We start from the raw sequence: 25429 nt of genomic DNA on the forward strand, positions 1-25429 counted from the left end.
TTTTTATACACCATTGTAACAATAAAATTATTCTTATATTTTTAGATATTTTATTATCTTCAAATAATGAAAAAATACCCATAATTTATTAAACACATTTTAATCATTTTAATTATCTATGGTACTTCCCTTCTTTAATAATATTTCCACCTTCTAATCTGTAAATTTTTAAATAAAAAGTCCCAATAAAACTTCATAGAAATCCATCATTGATTTCTAAGACAGAATTTTAGTATTAAAATAATAAACAATTATTAATTAATTTTAAATAATCACAATACCAATATAGTAACCTGACATGTAATTCCCATTTTACCCCTAAAGCATAAATGATTAAATGATGTGAATCAATTAATAATGAGCCATCAAAACCAAACATAAAATTCAAACAGAAACATCAGTAAATCCATAAGAAAAAAAGCAAACCACAACAGTCAAACAACATCAGAAATCATAATAGAGAGAAGAGACCCAAATCAAAATGTGTTTATCAGTAATCCTCTCCATCATCACCATCTTCATCACCTTCAGCAGACTCAGCACCAACCTCCTCATAATCCTTCTCTAGTGCAGCAAGATCCTCCCTGGCCTCAGAGAACTCACCTTCCTCCATCCCTTCACCAACATACCAATGCACGAAAGCACGCTTGGCATACATGAGATCAAACTTGTGATCAATCCTTGAGAAAACATCAGCAACACTAGTTGAGTTTGAGATCATGCAAACAGCCCTCTGAACTTTAGCAAGATCACCACCAGGAACAACAGTGGGTGGTTGGTAGTTGATGCCGCATTTGAAGCCGGTCGGGCACCAGTCGACGAACTGGATGGTTCGTTTGGTTTTAATGGTGGCCACGGCGGCATTGACGTCTTTCGGGACAACATCGCCGCGATACATGAGACAACAGGCCATGTATTTGCCGTGTCGTGGATCGCATTTGGCCATCATGGAAGAGGGTTCGAATGCTGAATTGGTGATCTCGGCAACAGAGAGTTGCTCGTGATAGGCTTTCTCGGCGGAGATGACCGGAGCGTAGGAAGAGAGCATGAAGTGAATGCGCGGGTATGGCACCAGGTTGGTTTGGAACTCAGTCACATCTACGTTCAATGCGCCGTCGAAACGGAGAGATGCAGTAAGAGAAGAGATCACCTGTTTAACAACAAATGATAAGTAAAGCTCAGGATAAATGTTGAGAAAAATGAAGGGCTTGGAGGAATGAAACCTGAGAGATGAGGCGATTGAGATTGGTGTATGTAGGACGGCCAATGTCAAGAGAACGCTTGCAAATGTCGTAGATGGCTTCATTGTCAAGAAGAATGGCGACGTCGGTGTGCTCGAGAAGGGAATGAGTGGAGAGAACACTGTTGTATGGCTCAACAACAGAAGTTGAAACCTGTGGGGATGGATAGACTGTGAAGCCAAGCTTAGACTTCTTACCATAGTCGACAGAGAGACGCTCAAGGAGAAGAGAACCAAGGCCGGAGCCAGTGCCACCACCGACGGCATTGAAGACAAGGAAGCCTTGCAGACCAGTGCAGTTGTCGGCCAGCTTTCGGATGCGGTCAAGACAGAGATCAACAATCTCTTTGCCAACTGCAAGAACAATTTGATTTTAAGTATTTGTACAGCAAGATTTATAAGAGAAGATGAGGAATGTGGATTTTTTTTTTACTGGTGTAGTGGCCACGGGCGAAGTTGTTGGCAGCGTCTTCTTTACCGCTGATGAGTTGCTCCGGGTGGAACAGCTGACGGTATATTCCTGTCCTTACTTCATCGATGACAGTGGGTTCAAGATCGACGAAGATGGCACGGGGAACGTGCTTTCCTGCACCGGTTTCACTGAAGAAGGTGTTGAAAGCATCATCACCTCCCCCAACAGTCTTGTCACCAGGCATATGGCCATCAGGCTGCAAGAATGAGAAGATTTCAACAAAGAATTCATATAGAATCATAAGCAAAAACTTTTGATTGTAAAAAGTAAGAATCACATAAATCAATAGAAATTTTAACTCTGAAAGTGATAAATTAGAGAGAAGATCAACATTATGATTGAAATTTTGCATTAATTAAAATAGCAAAAGGATATCTCAACACTTATCAGAAAAAAAAAGCACATTTGGGATTGTCAAAGTAGTAGACAAATCAATATAAAGCAGCACAATATCCACAGTAAACCAAATCAAAAACTAGATTAGAACATACGAAGATAAATCAAGCATTGATACGAAAGGGTCAAATAATACAGCAAATCATCTCAATGATAAAAGATGCATCATATGAAACACAGATAGATATACACATGGATCTAAAAACATGTAACAATACATAACGGATGCATCATATGAAACAAATGATTAAAAAATTAAGATAACACAGAGAAACAACAAAAGAAGGTTCAAATGGATCGATCAACACACCAATTTTTTTTAGAAAAAAACTAACACTACAGAGTAAATATTGATAAGAAAAGATGCATTATATAAACGAAATGATCCCAAAACTAAGTACACAGAGAAACAACAAGATCAAGCAAAATGGATCTTTCCATACATAGATCCAAAAATTTTAAAAAAGGAACCGATCATATTGATCACAAAAACGAATCAAATATAACAAATGATCATAAAACTAAAATACCCCAAGAAAACATCAAGATGATGATGGATAGATCCCACAACACAGCAGATCATATCAATCAAATGATTGAACAAAACTAAAAACATTAGGAAACATCTAAATCAAAGCCAATCTATGAAATGATCTAAAAATTGTAACAAAACAACAGATCATATCAACAAGAAAAACACACCAAATGAAACAAATCATCAACAAACCAAAACACAACAGAGAAACACCAAGATCACGCTAAATCGATAGATCTATACCTGAATGCCATGTTCCTGGCAATAGAGCTCCCAGCAGGCGTTGCCGACCTGAATTCCGGCTTGGCCGATGTGAACCGAGATGCACTCCCTCATCCTCGCCGGAGAAGAAGACCGGAAATCGAAGGAAAAACGAAGAAATAGAGAAGAAAAAAGCGCAGGCGTTTGCGAAGACGCCCTTCGATGGATACCTCTGGTTCTCTCGCTTGGCTTCTCTATAAATAGGGCAAGGTGGGCACGGTGAAATGGAGGAAGAAGCCCACCCGAAAAAGAACATCTATTTGCCGACCTGATTACGTGGCATTCATATCGTACAATGGTGTAATTCATTGTCGGTTTTCTTGTGCGTATAGGAATATATACTTAAATAGTAGTTAATTTTTAACCATGGTTAATTGGACGGCAGCCGTTGTAACCATGGTTTGGTTGCCGGCTTTTGGGTTTTTAAAATTCAAATGCGAGCGTTTTGGCGGGATTTATGGTAATTAATTCAAAAATTAATTGATTTTTGTCTTCCTCTATTTGTAGTTATTTGTCCCTTAAATTTTAAATTTTAAATTATTTTTAAATAAAGAAAATTTTGACCAATTCACTTTAATTAATGCCCATTATTTATTAATATTAATACATATATTTTAAAAATAATTAAATTGATGAAAGAATATTAGTGGTGGTATTTTGGGTATTTGGATTATGGTAATTAATTAAAAAATTAATTAAGTTTTTAGTTGCTCTTTTATTTGTAGTTATTAGTCAATTTTCAGTTAATTTAAATAAAGAAAAATTGGCCCATTCACTTAATTAATTTTAATTCTTATTATTTATTAATGTTATTATTAATATTAATACATATATTTTAAAAATAATTAAATTGATGAAAGAATATTAGTGGGGGTATTTTAAGAATTTGAATTATGGTAATTAATTGGGTTTGTTGTTTCTCTATTTATACATAGTCCCTAAAATTTCAATTTTTAATTAATTCAAATAAAGAAACTTGACTAATTCTTATTATTTATTAATATTGTTACTAATATTAATACATATATTTTAAAACTAATTAAATTGGTGAAAGAGTATCAGTGGGGGTATTTTGGGTATTTGGATTAAGGTTTAGTTATACACACTTTATTTTATTTAAATTGCTGGTACAGGTTAAGCTAAAACAACAAGAACGTACAAATTACCGACGTTCATCGAATACATAAACCCTAGAGAGCAGCAACAATGGCGTCTCTAAAACCCTAGCACACAAATTCGCTCCCTTGAATCCTTGAATCGAGATGGTATTTGGAAATCCTCTTCTCTTGAATTTCATCTCTATATTCACTTTTATCTTGTGATTGATCTTTGTTTTGGTTCTGATGCAGAGTTCCGAGATTGTGAATCCAAAGGCGTACCCTTTGGCTGATGCTCACCTGACGAACACGATCATGGATCTCGTCCAGCAGGCAGCAAACTATAAGCAGCTCAAGAAGGGTGCTAATGAAGGTTTGATCCGAATCTCCATCCAAATTTCTCTTTTTTCTGTTTTTTTGTATGATTTTTGGTTGATTTTGGTTTTGTTCAGCAACGAAGACGCTCAACAGAGGCATCTCTGAGTTTGTAGTGATGGCTGCTGATACTGAGCCACTTGAGATCCTCCTCCATCTTCCCTTGCTTGCAGAGGACAAGGTATGCAATCTTTTTTTTTTTTGGTTAAAAATCTCATCTTTTTTTTTTTGTGGTGAATTTTATGATAATTTATGCTATTGATCTCTTGTTTGTTGATCACTAAATTTAATTTTTAAGCAATGACAAATCTTGTTTTATTAATTTAAATCAAAGTCTTGTGGATGATTGTTTGGTTGGTTTATCATTTATAGTGAATTAGGTTAAACCCTAGTGTTGTTTTTTCTAAGTATTGATGCTCAATTGAAACCTTATTTTCAGATATTCTATGAATCCCTTTGCTATGAAAAGATGAGCAGGGAATGCTTGTTTGGTTGGTTTTCTTTTGATGTGTTTTGAGGTCTTATTCTCTTGTTCTGATATTTCAGTTCATTTGATGGTTCTCTTTGGTACTTATGGTTTTCAGTGATCGAACAAACCTAAAAGATTTCATTAATCTCACCAAACAACCCTTTTTAAGTGAAAGTGATCCAAAGAGCTTGGTTTAATTAGTGACGGTACATGTCGTTACGCCGGTGCTCTTTATTTGACACTTGCAAAATGTTATGAAATCATCTTCAATTGAACAGTTTTATATTAAACTTAGTCTTATTCTGTTTTTGAGTATATGTTTCTAAATTTGAGCTTTCTGATGTATTTTTTCTTTCATGGTTCAAAGAAATACTATCAAACTTGTTTTACAAAAAACATGGTTTCATGTGACTCAAACATTAGGTTGATACTTATGCTCTGCCATGACAGAATGTGCCATATGTCTTTGTTCCTTCAAAACAAGCTCTTGGCCGAGCTTGTGGAGTTACAAGGCCGGTGATCGCTTGTTCGGTCACTAGCAACGAAGGAAGTCAATTGAAAAGCCAGATACAACAACTCAAAGTAATCTTCCTGACCTTTTTCTTTCTCATCATCAGTTTCTCTTACGATATGTAATTTCGTCATTCTAATTGCTATTGATCCTGGATTTGCAGGATGCTATTGAGAAACTCTTGATCTAAAAACTCCGTCGGTTCAGCATGAAAGCCCTTGAAACTAAATACGAAAAATTTTGGAGGCTCGGCTTGATACTGGTGTGTTGTTTCTTATGTGGATGTGAGATTTAGGTAACATTTGTAATTGAGAGTTTGATGACCTTAGTTTGGTTGTAGCTTTCAGTAGTTGTTATTTGTATTACTGGATGAAATTGCAAGTCATTCTGGAGTATGAAAAATGAACCATTATTGGCAATTTTATTTATGGTATCATCAGTGTTCTATATTTCTATGTTGCAACCAACTTTTTCTTTTTCTAGGAACATTGGCCATCTTCGTTATTAAGTATTTAGGCTTTGTTTGGATTGGCTTGTTAAAAAAAATGTTTTTTTCAATTTAATGTAAGTACTTTTAGAAAAAAGTACTTTCCCAGAATAAGTTAAGCATTTTTTTTTGTATTTTGTGTTTGGATTAGTTTTTCTTTAAAAGCAGAAGCTGTTAAATTAAGTTAAAAAAACAGTTTTTTGAGAAGCTGATCATAACTAGTTTATGAAAAAAAAACTATTTTTCAGCTTCTTTTATAACTTCTGTTTTTGCAAAAAAATCAATACAACAATTTTTTTTTAACCCAGAAGTGCTTAATTTATAAAAAAATATTTCTGGGTTTTTCAAAAACTAATCCAAACAAGTCCTTAATGAGATTTTCATTTTATTGCATCAGTCAGGAAGTAACTGCATTCATTTTGTAATGTGATATAAATGTCTCATTTTAGAGGTATTTTAATGTAATATAATTGAAAGGTCTCTGTCACACCGAACTAATTTTGCATACATGAGACATACATAAGTTTGATTTCTATATAGTTTATTATATAAAAGATGCCATATTAATAAAGTGGGGGGTCAAAAGTCATTTCACCTTCAATCCTGTGACATTTTTGCCCAAAGACACCCAATATTTATAAAATACATACCGGTCCACATAAAGTTGTTTTCACATGTTACTTTTTCTGTTCTTTCTTATCTGTCACAAATTCTTTTTTTTTAATGTCATTTTTTAACATCAAAAAGCATTTATTATATTTTTTTTTCCAAAATCACCCTTAACACTTTATTCAACTTTCTTGTTGGAATTAAATATAAGAGAAAAATGTGAAGATATAAATTATGAGTAATTTATGAAAATTAACTAATTTTTTATAAAATTTTGTGAAATAACTAAGTTTCTTGGTGCGTGAGATTCAGTTAACCACGACAGATAAAAAAGAACGGAGGGAGTACTGTGTTAAAGCAATTGACTTTTATGTTGAAGATTACGTTGCTGTGTCACCGTCATAATAATGATCAAGTTGGTAAAACATTTAATGTTTATGTAAAAAATTGAGGGTTCGACTTTTTCCTAATGCTTTAATGTCTACGTAAAAAATTGAGGGTTTGACTCTTTCCTAATGCACGATTAAGAGTGTGCATAGTAATAAGACAGAAAGAAGACAACAACAATTACAGGTTAATAAGTCTCTGTAACTTTGTGCATTGGATTCCAGACAATCTAGTTTGTGACTGATTTCTATTTACATTAACAAGGCATCTAGTTTGATTGGGATGAAGGGAAAGGAGTGGAAGCTTTACCTCCTCACTCTTTTGGTATTTGATTTTGAGGCTGTGAAAAAAATTGCTGAGCATTGCGAGCTACCTCTGCCTCCAGTATTGCTTCCAGCACTACATCCGAACCTTTTGCTTCATCTGAAAATACACCAGAAAAAAAAAATAGAGATGATTTTTTCCAAATATACATGCAGCCCTAAGAAATTCGAGTAGACGAGGCAAAGGCTTGAATGTAAGTTTTGCATCAGATAGATACGTTGTCCTCTATTGTATACCGAATCCAAGTTTGAGAAAAGGTACAAAATTTTGCTCAAAAAAATTCCTTGAATACTACAAAATCTTCTATGGAGGATGTCTTGCACTATCAAGAATGCACCTCATCATCTCATCATGAATGACTATAGTTTCAGCTATTTAGTTTCATTTACTGTTCTGTGTTCTCTATTGCAATCAGAATCTAAGTTTGAAAAAAGATGCAAAATCCTGTCAGTGAGGTCCCTAAAGACAAATGATATTTACAGCCATGATCTTCTGGGAAGGATGTATTGTGCCATCAATATCATACGATACGAATAACTAAAGTTCCTACTAGTTAGTTTCATCGGTTGCTTGCCATTTTCTTCTCTTGTCCTACTTTTTAGAACAGTATTGAATCTGGCTGATCAATCATTGGCCAGTTCTTTTACCATGATAGATAAGTAAGTAAGTACCTTGACTTCAAGATCATTGTTGATTAATTAACGTAGATATAACATCATTGAGCATCTAAAAATACTTACCATTGCGCTTTGGAAGAAGGCCAGCAGTTTCAGCAGACACAGGCAGAATGGCCAAAAGACCATCTCCACCTTTAAGTTTCTCCACATCCCCCACATCTTCTAACACTCCTGATTTGACTGTTGGAGACTCAGCTAATTTAGCATATGATATTGCCTGGCTATGGAGATTTGAAGAAATGGAACTCCTCGAAATGAACTCCTGGAGAGGAAGTGTCAATTAATAACACATGAAAATTCATGCAAAGTTCATCATGCTATTACTAATGATAATAAGATGATGGTACACACCTTGGGGATCTTAGTTGCTGCCGAATTTTCTCCATCAGTTGCCTTAGCTACTCCACTACCTGATAGTCTCTTAGAAAAGGCCTTGCAGTACTCTATTCGACTTGAAGGGCACGACAGGTAAAGAGATGCAATTCGGGCCACCACTTATGCCCATCATTTGGTTTAGGCTCCATGTCAGTCAGACTCTGCGCCAGGAATGGGCCATAGGGTTCATGCGACTCCTGCTATAAGCCTGGGACATGCAGTATGACCCTAGCGCAGCAATCGCATCTTGAAGTTTCTCAGCTACCCGATACGTCGGAGATTAAAAGGCTGTGCATTGCTCAAAAGTTTACACCTTTAAGATCAATTGAGAAAGTTTCTACTATCGGAGGCATTGTTGCGCTATACATGACAATGGGTGAATCAACAATGGTGATAGCAGTGAATAGAACCATTCGAAATGCAGAAAACATGCTTTGCTTTTCCAACAATCCTTTGTTTCTGTATTTTCTGCGAGAATCACGCATCACGAGCAACACAATCCTCTGTTTGGATGTTCTTAAAAATTCAAACAATTGAAATTCAATGAACACTCTTATCTGAACTCCGAAACAGGAAGGTTGAACATCTAGCGAAGCTAGTCAAGGTGGCACTGAATTAAAAGAAAAACATCTCCCAGATCAATTGAAGAAGAAGAAGAGAAGATGGGCGATTCAAGCTAGCCTAGACAGCCGCACTATAGCTCTCAGACTGCCCGCACAGCCATCTGAACATACCCAATCGCTCTTCCGGCGAGCCTCCCCGCCGTTCTCGCAATCCTAGCCGCGGTCCTTCGGACCTTCAACAAACGAAGTCACCAACATAAGAAAACAGAGATTGAGGCGGAAAACATCAAGTCGATCGAGACAAGGCAGAGTGAATGATACTACAAGTGAGAGCGCCGTGGCTCCTGACAGGATCAAAAAGAGCTCGCCATAAGAGATCCCCAGCATACCTGAGGCTCCGGGCTCGGCGATGGTTGGCAGTATGGAGTGGGGACAGAAGGCCGAGAGATCAGCGCCGAGCTCGGGATCTTTTCTATCTTTTGTGTCGCGTGGAGAAGTCCCTGAAACATTGCCAGCTTCTCTACAAGTCCATCTGTGCATTTGTTATAAGAATTTAAGAAAATACATATACATAAAATTAAATAATAATATGTAAAAAGGATTAAAAAAATATAAAGAAGAAGGATGAAGAGTTCGGTTCAAGCATTGGTCTATTTTTAAAAGTAAATATTGAGAATAGGAGCAAAAGCATCACTTAATTTTGGTAGAACTCCTCTAAATGTACCTGATCTATATTTCTATCGAGCACTGTTACTCAGACATATACATAAATTATAATTAAAAAAATAAAATGGAGTTGAAATATAACATGTAAAAAGAATCTTTTAACCACATGGGATTACTCTTCACTCCAAATGTGGAGCTGCAGCTTCACATAGTGTGCGATATATAGTATACATTTTATACGCCAGGTGATGGCGATCATTCGTATGTCGATATGCTCTAAATGTAATAGGCTGCTAATAATGAGCTTACAACACTCTAATAGTCGTTCACAGTAGAAACATTCGTACGATGATTACCATTAGCACTATGGCAGGTCACAGAGATTTAGGACCAAAGAATTATTAAATGATCGTACTCTCTGATAAAGCCATGGCCACAGAAAACAAAAGCTGCTACCATTCCGTGGATTCGGAGTCTCGACATATTTTATAGATTTAGCCATCTCACATGATTCTCAGAACATACTACAGTGCTGCGACGTCGCTCATGCATATTATAGCAACATATAATATGATTTCATTTTTTATTTTATTAATAATTATTTATAAATCCATATAAAAATATATTTTATTTAGTTGCCTAACATTTTTATCGAAACAAATATAAATTATAATTTTAATAAATCGAAAGTAGCTTGACAAGACTCAAGTAGCCATTTTTCCACCAGATCTGCCTCGAGATTATAACCAGTTATGATCACGAGGCAATCTTTTTATTCTTGTTTTGAAGGGAAGTGGGGAGAGCTCGTGCTTTGGGACCCTATTCATGGAGAGGAGCAAAGGGGTTTTCAAGCGATCTCAGGGTTCCAAATCATTTATTAAAATTTCGCTGATTTCAAGATTGGACGCCTCAATCTCAACGCTGTTGCGCAGGTATCTCCTTCCCTGCTTTGTTCTTTCATAGGTTTTTTGGTTTTAATTCGCTTTTTTGTCGAGAAATCAGCCAGATGATTGCTAATGTTGACTTATTTTTTGAAATGCGGATTGATCTTTTGTAGATGTTAAATGATATCAGTCAGGATGCTTTTGGTTTTAGATACATTCACCGCAAAAGGACCCCAGCTTGAATTCCGGCGGTGGGTCAGTTTGTGCTCTTCGCCGAGTGTGAAAATGTTATATGTGATTAGGAAATGCGGAAAATGCTGTGGCATGTTCAGCTTCTATTCGATCGATATTTGGCACTTTTTTGGAATTTAGTGGTTTCAGCATCTTTTTATTGTCACCGTCAAGTATTTCTGGGTTGGGACCATACTGAAGGACTAAAGAATTTAGTTTGTTGTTGTCAGGCTGATTTCAAAGAACTGATTTTGCCTCGAGTTTGATATCATCCTTTAATTTTTTTAGATTTGTAAAAACACATAACTTTGAGGGCTAAGTTCTCAGTGATATCAAAGAAGGACTTTTTACATTCATTTCATAAGTTGCAGCTTCAGAAATCAGCTCAATGTTTTTGGTTTCATGTAAACCCAATGATCTTGAGTTAGGAAACTTTCAGGGGCCAGGGTTTTAGTTTCAAAATGAAGATCCTAATCCCAGCCGAGGACAGGTAACTTTGCCCAGATTAATTTGTTTATTATTAGCCACCTGCCCAACAACTTTATGACGTCAGTCTCATTTCAAATCAAAAAACATATTCATAGCTCAACTGCCGGGCAACGATGTCACTTAAGTTAGCATTAGTAAATTGGTTATATTGGTATAAGCCGTATGCAGACATGCTTGATTCTTGTCTGATTGGGACTTTTATTTCCATTGATAATCTACTATCGATAAAATGAATCTGAACAGATAAGTAACGTAAGTGCTTACAAAAGAGGCTTTATAGTTCAACAATTGTTTTATGATGATTAATGGGTAATTGATTTGCCGTGAGTTATGACTCCAAATGTACTTCTATCAAGTATATAATAGCTACTAGGAGCCTGAAAGTGCTGAAAGCTGAGTTTCAAGTGATTCTTATGGTATTATATAGTGCATGTGTATCTTTGTATGCTGATTGTTGGTATAATATGCAACTACATTTACATTATAATGCAGTAAGAAATTTACACAATAATGTACTAATTTAAATTGGTGAAAATTGAGAAAAATGGAATAAAACTGAATAGTATGAAACATTTGTTGAAAGCTTATAATATTGCCTCATGGCCTTGAATACCAGCGTTAATCTTCAATGAAACTGCACAAACTTTCCAGTTAATTATAAAAAAAATATGCTTATTATATGTGCCAACCACATCAATTTATCTTACTAAAGGATTTCTATCTTCTCTCCTTTTCTTTTTTCTTGTTTTGTTTATCATCTAACATAAAATGTCTGTCTACTCTCTATTTTATGTGCACTTGCAAACTCTCATTCCTGTGAGTAAGTAATGCATGTCTTCAGTGTTGTCCATAATTATGAATTCCTGAAAGAAGAAAGAATAACTTTCATTTACTACAATATTGTGCTTATCAAAGAATGGTTTTGCCTACAGCTATGTTGAACGCTTTCTTGATCGTATAAGCAATGGTGTACGGGCAGAGGATAGGCGTGCTGCGATGGCAGAACTTCAGTCTGTTGTTGCTGAAAGTCGTTCAGCTCAACTAGCATTTGGGGCAATGGGTGGGTGCTTCATTCTATTGTCAATACATTCACATTAGCTTTTCATATTCTCAAGAGGCATATCCCATTCCTTTCCTTATACAGGATTCCCTGTGCTCTTAAGTGTCCTAAAGGAAGAGCGTGATGATGTTGAAATGATCCGTGGTGCTCTTGAAACTCTTGTTAGTGCATTGACTCCCATTGACACTGCTCATGGAGCTAAAAATGATGTTCAGCCTGCATCAATGAATTCTGACCTTCTGTCTCGAGAGTCTGAAAACATTGCCCTTCTTCTTAGTTTGTTGGTTAGTTTTAACTTGTAATTTTTTAAGTCCAGTGATACTGGTGAGCTGAATGGTGATATTTATGCTCGCATTTCATAATTGTTTGTCTTTGTATGGCAGTCTGAAGATGATTTCTATGTCAGATACTACACGCTTCAGCTTCTTACTGCACTTCTTACACATTCCCCTAATAGGTGCCAACTGCAATAGATATCTATATATAACTCACGCTTGCTGCTTTTTTTTATTCTCTCCCTTCTCACTTTGGTTTGATTATTGTTTATAAACTTTTTGGTTATGGTTTCTTCCTCACCCTTTCAGATTACAAGAAGCAATCCTTTCAATCCCTCGTGGCATAACTAGACTTATGGATATGCTCATGGATCGTGAGGTCAGATATCTTTCAATTTCTTATGTCCAATGAGACTCGGGCGCCAGCCGACTATCTTTCCCGCCTGTAATGAGTCATTTGCCTTTTGAAGGACTATTTGCGGCAATATAATAAATATGAATTTCCAGTATGCTCATGTAAATCGGCTGCCAGATTTGAGAGACTTAAGGGGAAGGAAACCCTCTTGTTCCTGCAGAAGTTTCTTCTTGATACATAGTTTAAATATGACCTTTTGAAGTGGCAATCTATATGTTTTTTTGGTTGAAGAATCAATGCTTCTAAACTTTTATTTTCTTGCTGATAGCTTCCTGTGCATGACAGGTTATAAGAAATGAAGCCCTGCTCCTCCTCACATATCTAACCCGTGAAGCTGAGGTGTGATAATAGTTTGAAAACTGGTTTAGACATTACTAGACTGCTCATAACTCTGTTTCTTGTAACACGATTGGTCACCTTGGCAGGAAATTCAAAAGATCGTGGTTTTTGAAGGCGCGTTTGAGAAGATTTTCAGCATTATTCAAGAGGAGGGGGGTTCTGACGGTGGTGTTGTTGTGCAGGTGATTGCTTGGAACTCTTTGTGCACATAGGTTAGCCTTTATTTATCTATTTATTTATTATTCTTTTTTTTTATTGGCCAGTAAGTTTTTAATCATTTTCTTATAAGTATGGGTATATGCGGACAGGGGTGTTAGTCTTGATCTTGGTTTCTTTCTTTGTAGCATAAAGTTGCACATTTTCAAGTCTCCTAGACTGACCTTTATTTTCGACATTCCAATTTTCCTTTGCATCCCTTGCCTCAGGTGATTTTCCTACCTGAAGCCATCTGCGATAAGGATGTCTCATTTGCGAGCATTGCCTTTTGAATTACTTATAGCTGGTTGATGTTATGTGTGCACGTGTTTAACTGGTATGAGAACCTTCCCACCTGATCTTTTGAGAATCTGGAGATTCCCTGAAGAGTGGAAGTCAAGACCACCTGGTCCCCATCGCAGCATCTAATTGTCTTTTATCTGAATGTAGAAGGCATTGCATTGTTTCTCACCTTGCGAAATATTGCTTCTCATAGTATATCCAATAAACATATTTTGTTTTAAATTCGTTCACCTAGTATTCTGACCTGTATTGATATTTTTAACAGGATTGTCTTGAATTGCTAAAGAATCTCATTCGTAAGAATGCCTCCAATCAGGTTGGTGATCTTGAAGCAGCTCAACCTGATTAGTTTCTTCATCAGTAACTTTAAAGTTCATTTTGTATCGTGTAGATGCTACTTAAGGAAACAACCGGATTCGACCCTATAATATCAATTCTGAAGCTACGCAGAGGTAGTGCCTTTAACTTCACTCAGCAAAAGGTATATTTCTGTCTTTTTGACTTGACTTCCTAATATTCCAGTATCTAAATTTCTATTTGTCATATATGAGCAAGGTGAGAGCTGCTAGTATGAGCTCATGTACGCTGACTTGGTTTTATCCTTTTGTATTTATGAAAATCACTCCATGCCAGTAGACGATAAATCTGCTCAATGCGTTGGAAACTATCGATCTACTTCTGATGGGTGGTTTAGAGGATGATCCTGGGAGAGAAGCTAATCGCCTTTCTAATCAGAATGCATTGGCTCAGGTATTTATTTACCATGTGATTTCTGTGATGAGGCACAACTTTTAACATAAGGATTGAGATTATTGTTCTCAACACTTGCAGAAGAAAATTTTGGATCACCTTGTAATGTTGGGTGTTGAAAGTCAATGGGCTTCAGTGTCCGTGCGCTGCTTGGTAAGATGTTTACTTGTTCTTCTGACTGAAGAAACAATGGAGGATCAGTATGTGACATATATTGAACTACTGGGGTATCAATATTGATTTTCCATTTCTTTCTTTTAGCAATATGAACTATACGTCCAAACTAATGTTGCTTCCAATTATGTTGATAACCTTCATCCTAGCCAACTTTACTAGGTCATCTGTCAGGGACTCAGGCTTCTTAAGATGACACTAACTGTATGTGGTCATGATGTGAGATAGACAGGTGGATGTTTTGTTGTTCATTTGCTAATATGGATCAATGCCTTTTGGAACACTAGTTTATATCCAATGTAGAGTTAGTGAGAAGAATTCGTTTATGAATGAAAATATTCTGCTGTTGTAACATTGTCTGACCTTTTTCCGGTGTTGTGATATTGATGCGAGTGACCTTGTGTGATTCAATTCTGGACTTGCTTGGGTTATCCATTTTTGATATCCTCTTATTTTCTGACCACTGTCTATGCATTCAAGGTTTTAGAATGTGTGCTTGGTGTTGTTTTGTCAATTTCTCCTGCATTGGTGCAACTTGGCCTCTGATCCATGTTACAATAAATGCAAGACAATAAAATATATGCTTTAGATCTTCCGCTTGTTGACATGGGCCATTATGAAATATTTATAATGTTATTTTTCTGATGTGGCTATTACTTCTCAGGCTTTGCGTTGCATTGGTGATCTAGTCATGAAAAATCCGTATAATCATGATAGTCTGGCAAATAAACTAGTTGGAGAGGAGCCTCATGTTGAACCTGCTCTAAATGCTATTCTTCGGATTACTTTACGAACCACCATCATGCAGGAATTTGTCGCAGCTGATTATGTCTTCAAGTGCTTCTGCGAGGTTAGCTTATGCTACTGTTATATCTAATTTATTTTATCTCATTGTCGGTTTCATATTTGTCAATGGTTGCAATGATGAATCATCCAGTATATTTCTGGTATCAAATTATTCACTTGTCTTCGCTGAACAACTCAGATGAGTTGGCAAGATGGTTACCCTCAAAGTGACAGATCTGGAGGATTGGTTGTAAAAATTTAAAAAAAATGAAAAAAAAAAAGATTGTCCTGCCCAAATTTCTCAAAATAAACAAATAAATAATAAAAACAACACTTCTCATAGAGTAATATAGAGCTAGTTCTCATTGTTTGTTTGGTGAGTTCAGCAGTTCTTATGTTCATTTCTATTTTATGGTGTGCACCTTTTATGGTGGCATTTCTAATGTATTTTTGGCTTTAATTTTAACAGATGAATACAGTTGGACAAGCAATGTTAGCTTCCACAATGGTTCCTCAACTCCAATCTTCAAGTAATTTTAATTTTAAAGATGAGGGAAGCATGCCCTTTGGGAGGTATGTTTAGTGAATGAATAAGCCTTTGTTTTACCTTTCTAGTTTCAGTTGGGTTAGTGAACCTCATTCTTTAGATATTTGAGACTTTTGTTATTGATAAAAAAGATATTATGTATTTTGCATTTTGTCTTGTAAATTTCTCTTTCATTGAAACTCAGAATTATTATTTCAATTGCTGCAGCTTGCTCTTACATGCACTACTATCAAGTGAGGGTAACGAAGATCTAGAGGTATAGCAGTTACATTTTTATTGATTTTATAATAATTAGCTGATAAGAATTTCGAATCTCCCCCTATTATACACCATTTATGCTGTGAAGCTGCAGCAACAGAGGTTAGGATGTGGACAGTAACTTTTTACTTGATAGTAATGTAGTAGAGCCTCAGGATTGAACTGCTAATTTTGTAAGGCATCTGTCTACTATGGATTTTTTACAAAATAATTCATACGCGGAGTAAACCATCATATCATGACTAGAACTTATGCTGGAAAGTTTAATTATGTGAAATGAACGAGGTGATCATTATTTTCTTCCTTCAAATTAGCTTACATGTTATTTCTTTGGGGTTGTTTGGTTGGTGAGTTACCCATGCTCTCCAACACAACACCCCCAAAGGTTTAAAAGATTGGCTTATGTAAACAAACATTTTCCGATCAATTTTTTTATAGTATTAATATTAATAATTACCTATTTAAAAAGTAAAATTTTAATATTACAATATTCAATTTTGATTAGTATTAACATGGTTAAAGTGTAGTAAGCTCGTATAAAAGTTTTCCTTCTAAACCAATTTTCAGAAAAATTCCCTTAAATACAGACCCTTAGTCACCAACCAAACACCACCTTAGCATATTTCATATTTTACTTTGTGATGTAATGCATGGAATGATGACTTGAAGCGGATGTACTGTTTATATGTATAATTCAATTGATATTTTTTACTGCAGACTTGCTGCAGAGCTGCTAGTGTTCTTTCCTATATACTGAAGGACAATGCACAATGCAGAGAACGGGTATGTTTATGCTATCTGTTTACATTTTACATTCGAATAGAACCTTTATTGGTGCCTGAACAACAAAGAGTCGAGATTTTTGCATCATCAAATACCCTTTATATTCTAGCTTTCAAATGAAAGAAGGAACTTTTGAAGTTCATGTTGTTATTCAATGATTCTCTACTTGAAGTCATGCAGAGTTATGTGCCCTTTTGGTATTTATCTGCTGTGGGCCTGTGGCTTGTACTGCTCTTTATGTGAAACTGATTTTTCCAGGTTTTGAAAATCGAGCTTGATGTGCCAGTCCCATCTTTGGGTTCACCAGAGCCACTCTTGCATCGCGTTGTAAAATTTTTTGCACTTGCAGTCTCAACTAGAAGTAAAGATAATGGCCAGAGTAGAATAAATACAGAAAGTGAATCATATATCCAACCCATTATTCTCCGATTACTGATTACCTGGCTGGCAGAATGCCCGAATGCTGTAAAATGCCTTTTAGATTCTCCACCACATCTAACTTATCTACTTGAACTTGTTTCAAGTCCATCTGCTAGCATATTTGTGCGAGGACTAGCATCTGTTATTCTGGGGGAATGTATTCTCTATAACAAGTCTGAAGAGAGTGGAAAAGATGCCTTTAGTGTGGTTGATGCCATTAGTCAGAAAATTGGTCTCACTGCATACTTCTTGAATTTTGATGCATTACAAAAGAGCTTTATGTCCATCTCTCCCTCTTCAGTTCAACATCTTAAGCCGTTGTCAAGATCTAGTGCGGCTAGCATGGTTGACATGGAAGAGATTGAAAAGGATGAAATGAATCAGAGACATGAGCATGATCCCGTCCTTGCAGCCATTTTTGATTTCAGTTTTGTTACTTCTCTGAAAAGGCTGGAAGTGGATATTAGAAATATTGTTGTGGATGTCTACAGCCATACAAGGAGCAAGATTACGGTTGTGCCTGCCGAATTGGAGCAGAAGGACGGGGAGTCTGAGAAAGATTACATAAAACGGTTGAAGACATTTATAGAGAAGCAATGCATTGACATGCAGGTGAGTGCTGCCGCATATTTCTTCTATCTCATTATTGACATTCTTGTATTTTTCATGAAAACTGCACTAGGTGGTCAATATCTTTTCATTTCAGTATCAACCTGAGTCTGTAGAATGTGATAAACCATCAAAAGCTAATTGCTAGCATAGTATATTTTTTTTAGATTGAATAATTCAGTCTTTGGTTCTAGGAAGTCATTGCACTGTATTAGCTTACACACAGATTTACTGATCTGAATTGCAAATTGTTATTCATCTGATTATTTTATCATGTCTACAATGATCTCATTCTTTGTCTGTATGATTGTACAAAGGATCTGCTAGGTCGAAATGCAACTTTGGCTGAGGAAATGGCAAGGACTGGACGAGCCGGTGCATCTGACCCTGCTGATAAACCAAGTAGTGGCAGGGAAAGAGTTCAGTCTGAAGCATTGCGCCAAGAACTCAAACAAGCAGTGCAATCCATCGAGGAGCTCAAATCTGAAAAAGCCAAGCTAGAGGCCGAAGCTTCCCATTATCGGAATGTAGCCGGAAAGATGGAATCCGATCTGAAAAGCCTATCAGATGCATACAACAGCCTCGAACAAGACAATTACCGATTGGAATCGGAGGTCAAGGCTCTTCGAAAGGGCGGAGACGCCACATATCCTGATGTAGAAGTCATCAAGGCAGAAGCAAGAGAAGAAGCTCAGAAGGAAAGCGAAACCGAGCTCAATGATCTGCTGGTTTGTTTGGGCCAGGAGCAAAGCAAAGTAGAGAAGCTGAGCTCCCGGTTAACGGAGCTCGGTGAGGATGTGGACTCACTCCTTGAAGGTATAGGAGACGAAACCGGGCTGCCAGATGACGACGATGATGATGAAGACGATAAATGAGATTTACGATCGAATTGTCATCTCTCTTCCATGAATGAATGTTTTACTTAACAGCAGTTCTTGCATACATTTTAATGGTGGATTGGTGTAAAATTGCCTGGAGATGTTGATTGTACATAGTGAACACTGAACAAACAAAAGAACTTCTCTCAGCACAGCATCTTCTTTTTTTAATATTTAAGTTATTTGTTATTTATTGTCTGAATAATTTGAGAACTTTTTCTTGATGTCTAACAACTTTATCATTTAGCTATATCTTCTGCCCATCCTGCCTATTAATTCTTGAATTGTATCCAAAAATTGCATCTATTAGATCTCCATTGCTGCATTGCCTCAACTAGAAAGTAAACTCATGGCTAAAGTACATGATCAAACCTTTTTTATATAAAAATGACAAGGATTGATAATTGATCATTCAGTTTACACAATTTTATCTGATAATATAATGTTTTGATGGTAAATCTGCATCCATAATTAAAAATTTATTATCATTATTGTGTCTAATAAAATTTAAATTTAAATTTTTTTAAATATTTTATACTTATTTATTAAATGAGATGTTTGATTAATTATCATTACTGTGTGTAATAAAATTTGAACTTGATATTTTTTTAATATTTTACACTCATTTTTTTTTTTAAATAAGACTAACCCATCTCCGGTGCGAGTCCTTTGGTTATAATTAATAAGATTAAATAAAGGTTTTTTTTAAAAAATAAAATAATGGGAAAAATTACATCTCACCCTCAGTAATTTTCAAAACTTCCCAAAAACCCTCCAACTTTTTACACACCAGATGACCCTCCGTTATATTTTACATTCATTTTTAACCCCGATGTAAGTTGAAGTGGGTCCACGATATGAAATTCTTTTTGCCCTTTGCAGGTGGGAAAAATGGTGCCCTAATCATAACTTTCTTTGTCATGGTTTTTTCAATTTTTTTTCTCTCCCTTGCTTTTTCTCAAACAAAGTTTAGAAGGCTCATATCTTGTTTACTTCTTGTTCTTGTTCTTGTTCTTGTTCTTGTTCTTCTTCTTCTTTCTTTTCTTCTTACTCATTTGGTGTATTCAATTTTAGCTCTTCCGATTAAATTATGGAGAGTTTTTGTGCTATTCTAGAATCTGACGGGGAGGGACGAGTGCTAATGTTCACTGCGTGACTTCTTGGGAATCGAGTGTTAGGCGAAATATGTGAGCGATGGGGTCTCGATATTTCCCGTGTCGAGGGTGAAGTTTATCACACCCGATGGACATAAAAGCAGTATGTCTCATATAAAAGCGAGGTTGACTTCCAAGACGCATGTGTCACGTGCACTCCATCTTCAAATGTTACGTTGTTGATCTTGTTGTTGGGGCAGGATGATGTGGCATCGTATCCTACCGAAAAGCGAGTTCTTCTCGTTGTAAGTTTCTTCTCGCTTTATGTTTATATAGTTGTAGAAGTTAATTATTGTTTATTATCCACGTCACTCATTTTACATTTATCAAGTTTCCATTTAAACACTATTGTCTCCGATTAACTTATTAACTTATTATTTAACTTTTTGTTTTAACGTTTAAGATTTATGTTTATCGTTTAAATATTTTGTGTCTCTGTTTAAATATTGATCTTGTTCGTTTAAACTAAAGTGTTGGCAGGAATTCAAAAATCTGGCGGTAACTCATTCCACATCATGGCGAGCTCGAGGGTGTGGCGTGCCTTCCTTCCTCATCCGATCAAGTCGAAGTGTTGTCGTTGGATATTGACAATGTTTTGAAGGCGTTGAACATTTCGGAGACGCACCTAGAAATTTTTTGCAATCGAAAAGGAATTTTTATTCTCTACATTTTAAGCTATTATTTTTATCGTTTAAAAATAAATTTGTATCCGCTTAAAATGTACAACGGGATGGTGCTAGCGGTTCCCCAGCGTAATTAATACACGCTCGGCTCCCCTGACGTTTCACTCCCACGTCGCATAAAAAAATCAGAACATTACATTACATTCTATAAGAGATTATTAAGTAATAAGGATATTTTAAAAGCGGAAAATATTAAGTATATTTTTGTTGTAATTACATTGATATTATTAAATAATAAGGATATTTTTAAACGAGAAAATATTAAATTTAAACGAGAGAAACCTAAACTTAAATAGAGAAAACGAAAGTTAAAGGGCAAAAGTTATCATTATACAGTTAAAATGAATGTTGATATTAGCCGATAATGAAAATGAAAAATGAAACAGAACCCTACCCGATAATGTACCCCTGCGGACTACAATATCATCCAACAAGAACGAGAACCTCAAAAGCGAAACAGAATGAATTTAATTGAATTTAGATACATGTACATTTACATTGACAAAAATTTGTCATGTTCTTGGAAAAAATGAATTGAATTTAAAACCTGGTTTACATTTGAAACTATTACACCTATCTGATGACTATGACCCAGCTTTTGCGTACACTCCCCTTTGGTTCGTTTTACACAGTAAAACGGAGTTTAAACAATTACATTGATATTTACACAATGAACTATATACTTAAACATCGAAAGTGTATGTTAAACAATGAATCGGATTATTAAAGAAAGAATCGTGTATACAAATATAGAAAAGAATGACTAAGAACCGCTTGCGAAGACTCTCCCGGGTCGTGATGCTGCATCGCCTCCCTCCCTAAGTATGCGGAAACATACCTTGATCCTGCAGATAAGGGACGTCGATCTGCGGTACCCGTAGCTTCTCACCGCTGAGTAAATCGCTCGATAAAACCGCATGACATAGACGCTGCGATCGACACTTCCTTTCCGTCGTGGTGCTTGATTAGCCGTGAACAAGCGGGTACTGCGATCGCCGACTCGCCCAACTCCATGTCGTCTACGAGGTCGAATAGGTTCCTGTCGAGATATACAAGTTCATATTAGAATGCCGATTATTTACCGAACACTATTACACAAACACAAATTATTAAAAGCACTTACCATTTCTAGCGCGTTTTTATCGTATTCTTCGACTTTGGCGTGAAGAATAATGCCCAGTATTCTTGTTTTTCATTGTCAAGGACGGCGACATGGAAGTGGCCACTCATAATTATCGGGAGGATGAGCGATGTCCACTTCACTGCAAGTTGCGGCAGCATCTCGATCATAGCCATCGTGGATTCGTGTGCGTCGTCAGCCCGCTTTGACATGAACAAGGCCGGTGGTCGTGTGATGGAGGCGCCTCTTATAGCGATATGGCACTACGCTCATCGTCTTTTGCAAGATACATACGAATGCGTCCATCACATCGATCGCGTGACCATCTCCTTCCCCTCGAGCGGGTCGAATAGATTGGCGCGTGTGGTGTCGACAGTCATTCTTCCACACGACGGTCTGTGGTTGAACGGAACAAAGACATGTAAACAATGTTGTAAGTATAAAATTAAAGCGTTAAAGTATAAACTTTAAATTCTATATTGAATGTTTAAAGCGGTAACGGTAATATTTAAAAGGGTATCACTTATAAGTTAAATGTTATCCGTAAATTTTTAAAGCGTTAACGCTCCTACTTAAATGGTAACTAAAAGCAGTTTAAACAATATCATAAAAAACTTCAAACTTACTTGTCCATAGGGGCGGTTGAGGAAGATCCTTATCAACTCACCTTGTACTTATTGAGTAGCGATTGGCGACGTATTTTTTTCTTGAATGAAGACTTTCCAGAGTTCTTCTACTTTTATTGGCTTCCTTTAATGGGGGCAGCGACAGCGGCATCAGCGGGAGACACTTCCTTACATGCTTCTTGTTCTTGTGGGATTGTATGCGCCTTTTCGATGCGGCAGCGGTCACCGTTGGTTCCACCGTGAATTCCGCCGTTGAGGATAGACTCAGCGACCTTCTCAACCGTGAGTTCCACGGCGGCGGCATCAATGGGAGGCACAGCGTTGTTCAGTTGTTCTTCTTCATGGATTGTGTCCATCTTTGATGCCGCATCGTCGGTACGGTTCCACCAGTATGCATGATGTCGTCAACAATGGAGTTGACGATCTTTTCCACCGTGGCAAACTCAGCGCCATCTTCGATCTCCTCCAGCGTGATGGGCATGTCATCAACGTTAACAACATCGACCGCCGATGGTGCTGCTGCTGCGATAGTCTTTCGCTATTATTTCATCGTCACGCAAGCGGGTGGAGACGGAGGCAGTTATTGTTTTCCTCTTTTTGCAAGCTTCTTGAATGAGGCCGTCTTTGAAGGACCACCCCGATGATGTCCTCGTCGTCGAACTCCGACGGCGATGTCCGTCCCCGGGTGCTTCATTTGTTTGAAGGGAAGGCGCGATCGATTGTGATCGTGACGGCCTTCCATGCCTCCCCAGGCGACAAGTCGAGGGAACTCGGTCGTCAAAATCATCGCAAGCTCGCGTGAGAGTTGCGATGACATCCTCGCTTGAGTGCCGTGAGGCGCCACGTTCGGGGGCGACACGGTGGGGAAAGCGCGGTCGGGCGGGGTGGGGGAGGGCTTCTCGGCCTCGGCGAATGCGTTTTGGCACGGCGGGAGAGCAGGCGTCCGTAGCTAAGGAAGAGGTCGCCTCTCATCTTGCCTTTGAGCAAGCGGTTTCGAGCAGATAGCATCAGATCGAGCGGTTGGCTTGAACAAATACTTCTTCATCGGCATTCACGGGAACCCAGCTTTCGGGAAACTAGCATGTGTAAAAGCAAACAATCTTAGCGAAATTATTTAGTTTAAACAATTAAAAACTATATTTACACATGTAACTTCAGTATATTTAAAGCGTTATAACCTATTGTGTTAAAGCGATGAAACAAACAAATTAAACATTAAACTAAAAGTTTAAAGCGGTAGTTGAACAAAGTTAAGCGGTAAGTTATAATGTTAAAGCGATAGATGAATAAAGTTAAGCGGTAAATGATATGGTTAAGCGTTAACGTCTGAGTTAAACAAAATATTTTTGAATTATTACCTCTTTTCCTTGAGAGATGACAAACTCGTCTCTATCAGTCGCTTCACTTCCGGTAAGTATTTTCACTCAGCTATCGCAGCATCCTTGGGATCTTCTGAAGCGGACTTTCTTTCCGGTTCGGGTCGATCAGTAAAACCGGGATGTTAAAGCGCTCACGTACAGACCCTGACATGTCGGTGTTGGTGTTCTTCCAGCGATCTAGATTGCACTCGGGTAGCGGCTGTGGTATGTCCTCCATAAGCCGCATGTGCGTCGCTTGCGCCCATGCGTAGCGCCCGTTCCAGGGTAGATCATCGACATAATCAGCGATCAGGTTAGGAGCCGGCGGGGAGGTATTTGGGAAGAGGATTGTACCGGAGGTACACCATCGATGGTTTGGCGAAAATTCTCCTCTTCCACTCATCCGGCGAGTTCTTTGAAGAGTGCTCTGATGGAGTCTCGTGTCTCTCATCGTCTTCGATAAATACCTCTCTTGAAAAGTGGCCGTGTTTTCTTCTTACGAAACACAGTGCCTCCCCATCGCTATGCGAGGCGAAGCGATTGCCACATCTTCGGGGCTGAAAGTCGACATGCTTTCCCGATCTGAATTTATTAGTGCGGTTATCGTATCTACTGACGAGAGAGTCGAAAGGGCCAGCTCTTGGTATACTGACTTCCACTTTCGATACGTCTTTGTGAGCGAGTGTCCTTCGGATGATCTCGATGTCGAGGGATCATGTGAACTTTCAATTCGACCCACGGTCTCACTTCTCAGGTGTCAAGTAGCATCGCCCGTTAACTAGATTGACCGCCCTGTAATCACAGAGCCTGCGGACAATAGACGTACACGTTGTTAAGCGGAAATGTAATTTGTTAAGCGAGTAAACACTCGGGTTCTTAAACAGCGATATCATTTTTAAGCGTTGGCGTATACTATTAAGCGAGATACTAAAATAATTAAGCGGAGGCGAACTAACTTAAGCGGTAAAAGCTCGTTGTTTAAGCGGAACCTCGTTTTTCTACTATGCAACCGTATCAAGTGAAAGGGTAGCGTAGATTATAAACATTACCAAAGCACAACAATCGGAAAACCATTTCGATCGTATACAGAGCGAAAATGTAAAACAAAACAAAAACCCTAAGCATGAGACATCTCCACTGCGGACTAACAAAAACGGTAGATTAATCGCACACAAGCTTGATGTCTTACACAAAGTAAACAAATCATGACCTAAAAGCAGAAAAATGTCTCTTAAGTAGTGGAATAGTTAACAAAAACCATAATGAATACCTTAGGCTGCAAAGTGTGAAAATGCTAGAATACTTGCGGGACTTCTTCTTGAGGCAGCGGTGGAAAGGGAAGAGTCTTGGGATGGGAGAGAAGAGGCTGGAGGCAGAGTTGAGGCTGAGTCGCGAGTTGAGAGAAGACAAGCAGCTGTAATGCCCTAGAAAAACCCACCCACTCTCACACTTTGCAGAAATGGAGTGCGCTAGCGACTTCCCGTCGAGGGCATTTTTAGTCATAAAATTTTACATCTGCTTTCAGTTTAATCTTGAATTTACGTCTTTGGGGTTTGAAATCAGTGGAGTTGAAAGGGAAGGGGTTTTTGGGTATTCAGTATAGGGGGTTTGTTTGGCGATTTAAAGTTGTAGAGTTTTTAGCGATTTC

The 25429-nt window shown here is 37.4% G+C and overlaps 4 protein-coding genes across 5 annotated transcripts; 2 read left to right on the top strand and 2 right to left on the bottom strand.

Annotated features, from left to right (window-relative positions):
- Window positions 1-330: 330 nt before the first annotated feature.
- LOC120276075 (tubulin alpha chain) lies at window positions 331-3088 on the bottom strand. Its single transcript, XM_039282812.1, has 4 exons — window positions 2887-3088; window positions 1674-1908; window positions 1224-1594; window positions 331-1150 (listed from the first exon to the last, which is right to left on the bottom strand). The coding sequence occupies exons 1-4, from the start codon at window positions 2977-2979 to the stop codon at window positions 491-493; spliced, it is 1359 nt and encodes a 452-aa protein (XP_039138746.1). The 5' UTR covers window positions 2980-3088; the 3' UTR covers window positions 331-490.
- Window positions 3089-4069: 981 nt separating this feature from the next.
- On the top strand, window positions 4070-5809 carry LOC120276079 (NHP2-like protein 1). 2 transcript variants are annotated; one of them, XM_039282820.1, is made up of 5 exons: window positions 4070-4169; window positions 4254-4374; window positions 4454-4557; window positions 5296-5427; window positions 5520-5805. In XM_039282820.1, the coding sequence occupies exons 1-5, from the start codon at window positions 4167-4169 to the stop codon at window positions 5544-5546; spliced, it is 387 nt and encodes a 128-aa protein (XP_039138754.1). In that variant the 5' UTR covers window positions 4070-4166; the 3' UTR covers window positions 5547-5805. The 2 variants fall into 2 exon arrangements, with proteins under 2 accessions (XP_039138754.1, XP_039138750.1); XM_039282816.1 differs by lacking the exon at window positions 4070-4169 and having other exon boundaries at window positions 4248-4374; window positions 5520-5809.
- Window positions 5810-7001: 1192 nt separating this feature from the next.
- On the bottom strand, window positions 7002-8375 carry LOC120278200. Its single transcript, XM_039285142.1, has 4 exons — window positions 8343-8375; window positions 8192-8250; window positions 7904-8102; window positions 7002-7262 (listed from the first exon to the last, which is right to left on the bottom strand). Exons 1-4 carry the CDS (start codon window positions 8362-8364, stop codon window positions 7153-7155), a joined length of 390 nt encoding a protein of 129 aa, XP_039141076.1. The 5' UTR covers window positions 8365-8375; the 3' UTR covers window positions 7002-7152.
- Window positions 8376-10269: 1894 nt separating this feature from the next.
- Window positions 10270-19033, top strand: LOC120279109 (golgin candidate 6). Its single transcript, XM_039285981.1, has 17 exons — window positions 10270-10376; window positions 11981-12108; window positions 12193-12392; window positions 12492-12565; window positions 12693-12762; window positions 13084-13137; window positions 13224-13319; window positions 13901-13951; window positions 14027-14116; window positions 14272-14385; window positions 14467-14538; window positions 15224-15409; window positions 15815-15918; window positions 16100-16148; window positions 16868-16933; window positions 17192-17965; window positions 18280-19033. Exons 1-17 carry the CDS (start codon window positions 10270-10272, stop codon window positions 18835-18837), a joined length of 2793 nt encoding a protein of 930 aa, XP_039141915.1. The 3' UTR covers window positions 18838-19033.
- Window positions 19034-25429: the final 6396 nt, after the last annotated feature.

This window comes from Dioscorea cayenensis, chromosome 2 (assembly GCF_009730915.1).
Source record: "Dioscorea cayenensis subsp. rotundata cultivar TDr96_F1 chromosome 2, TDr96_F1_v2_PseudoChromosome.rev07_lg8_w22 25.fasta, whole genome shotgun sequence".
Classification (NCBI taxonomy): Eukaryota; Viridiplantae; Streptophyta; class Magnoliopsida; order Dioscoreales; family Dioscoreaceae; genus Dioscorea; species Dioscorea cayenensis.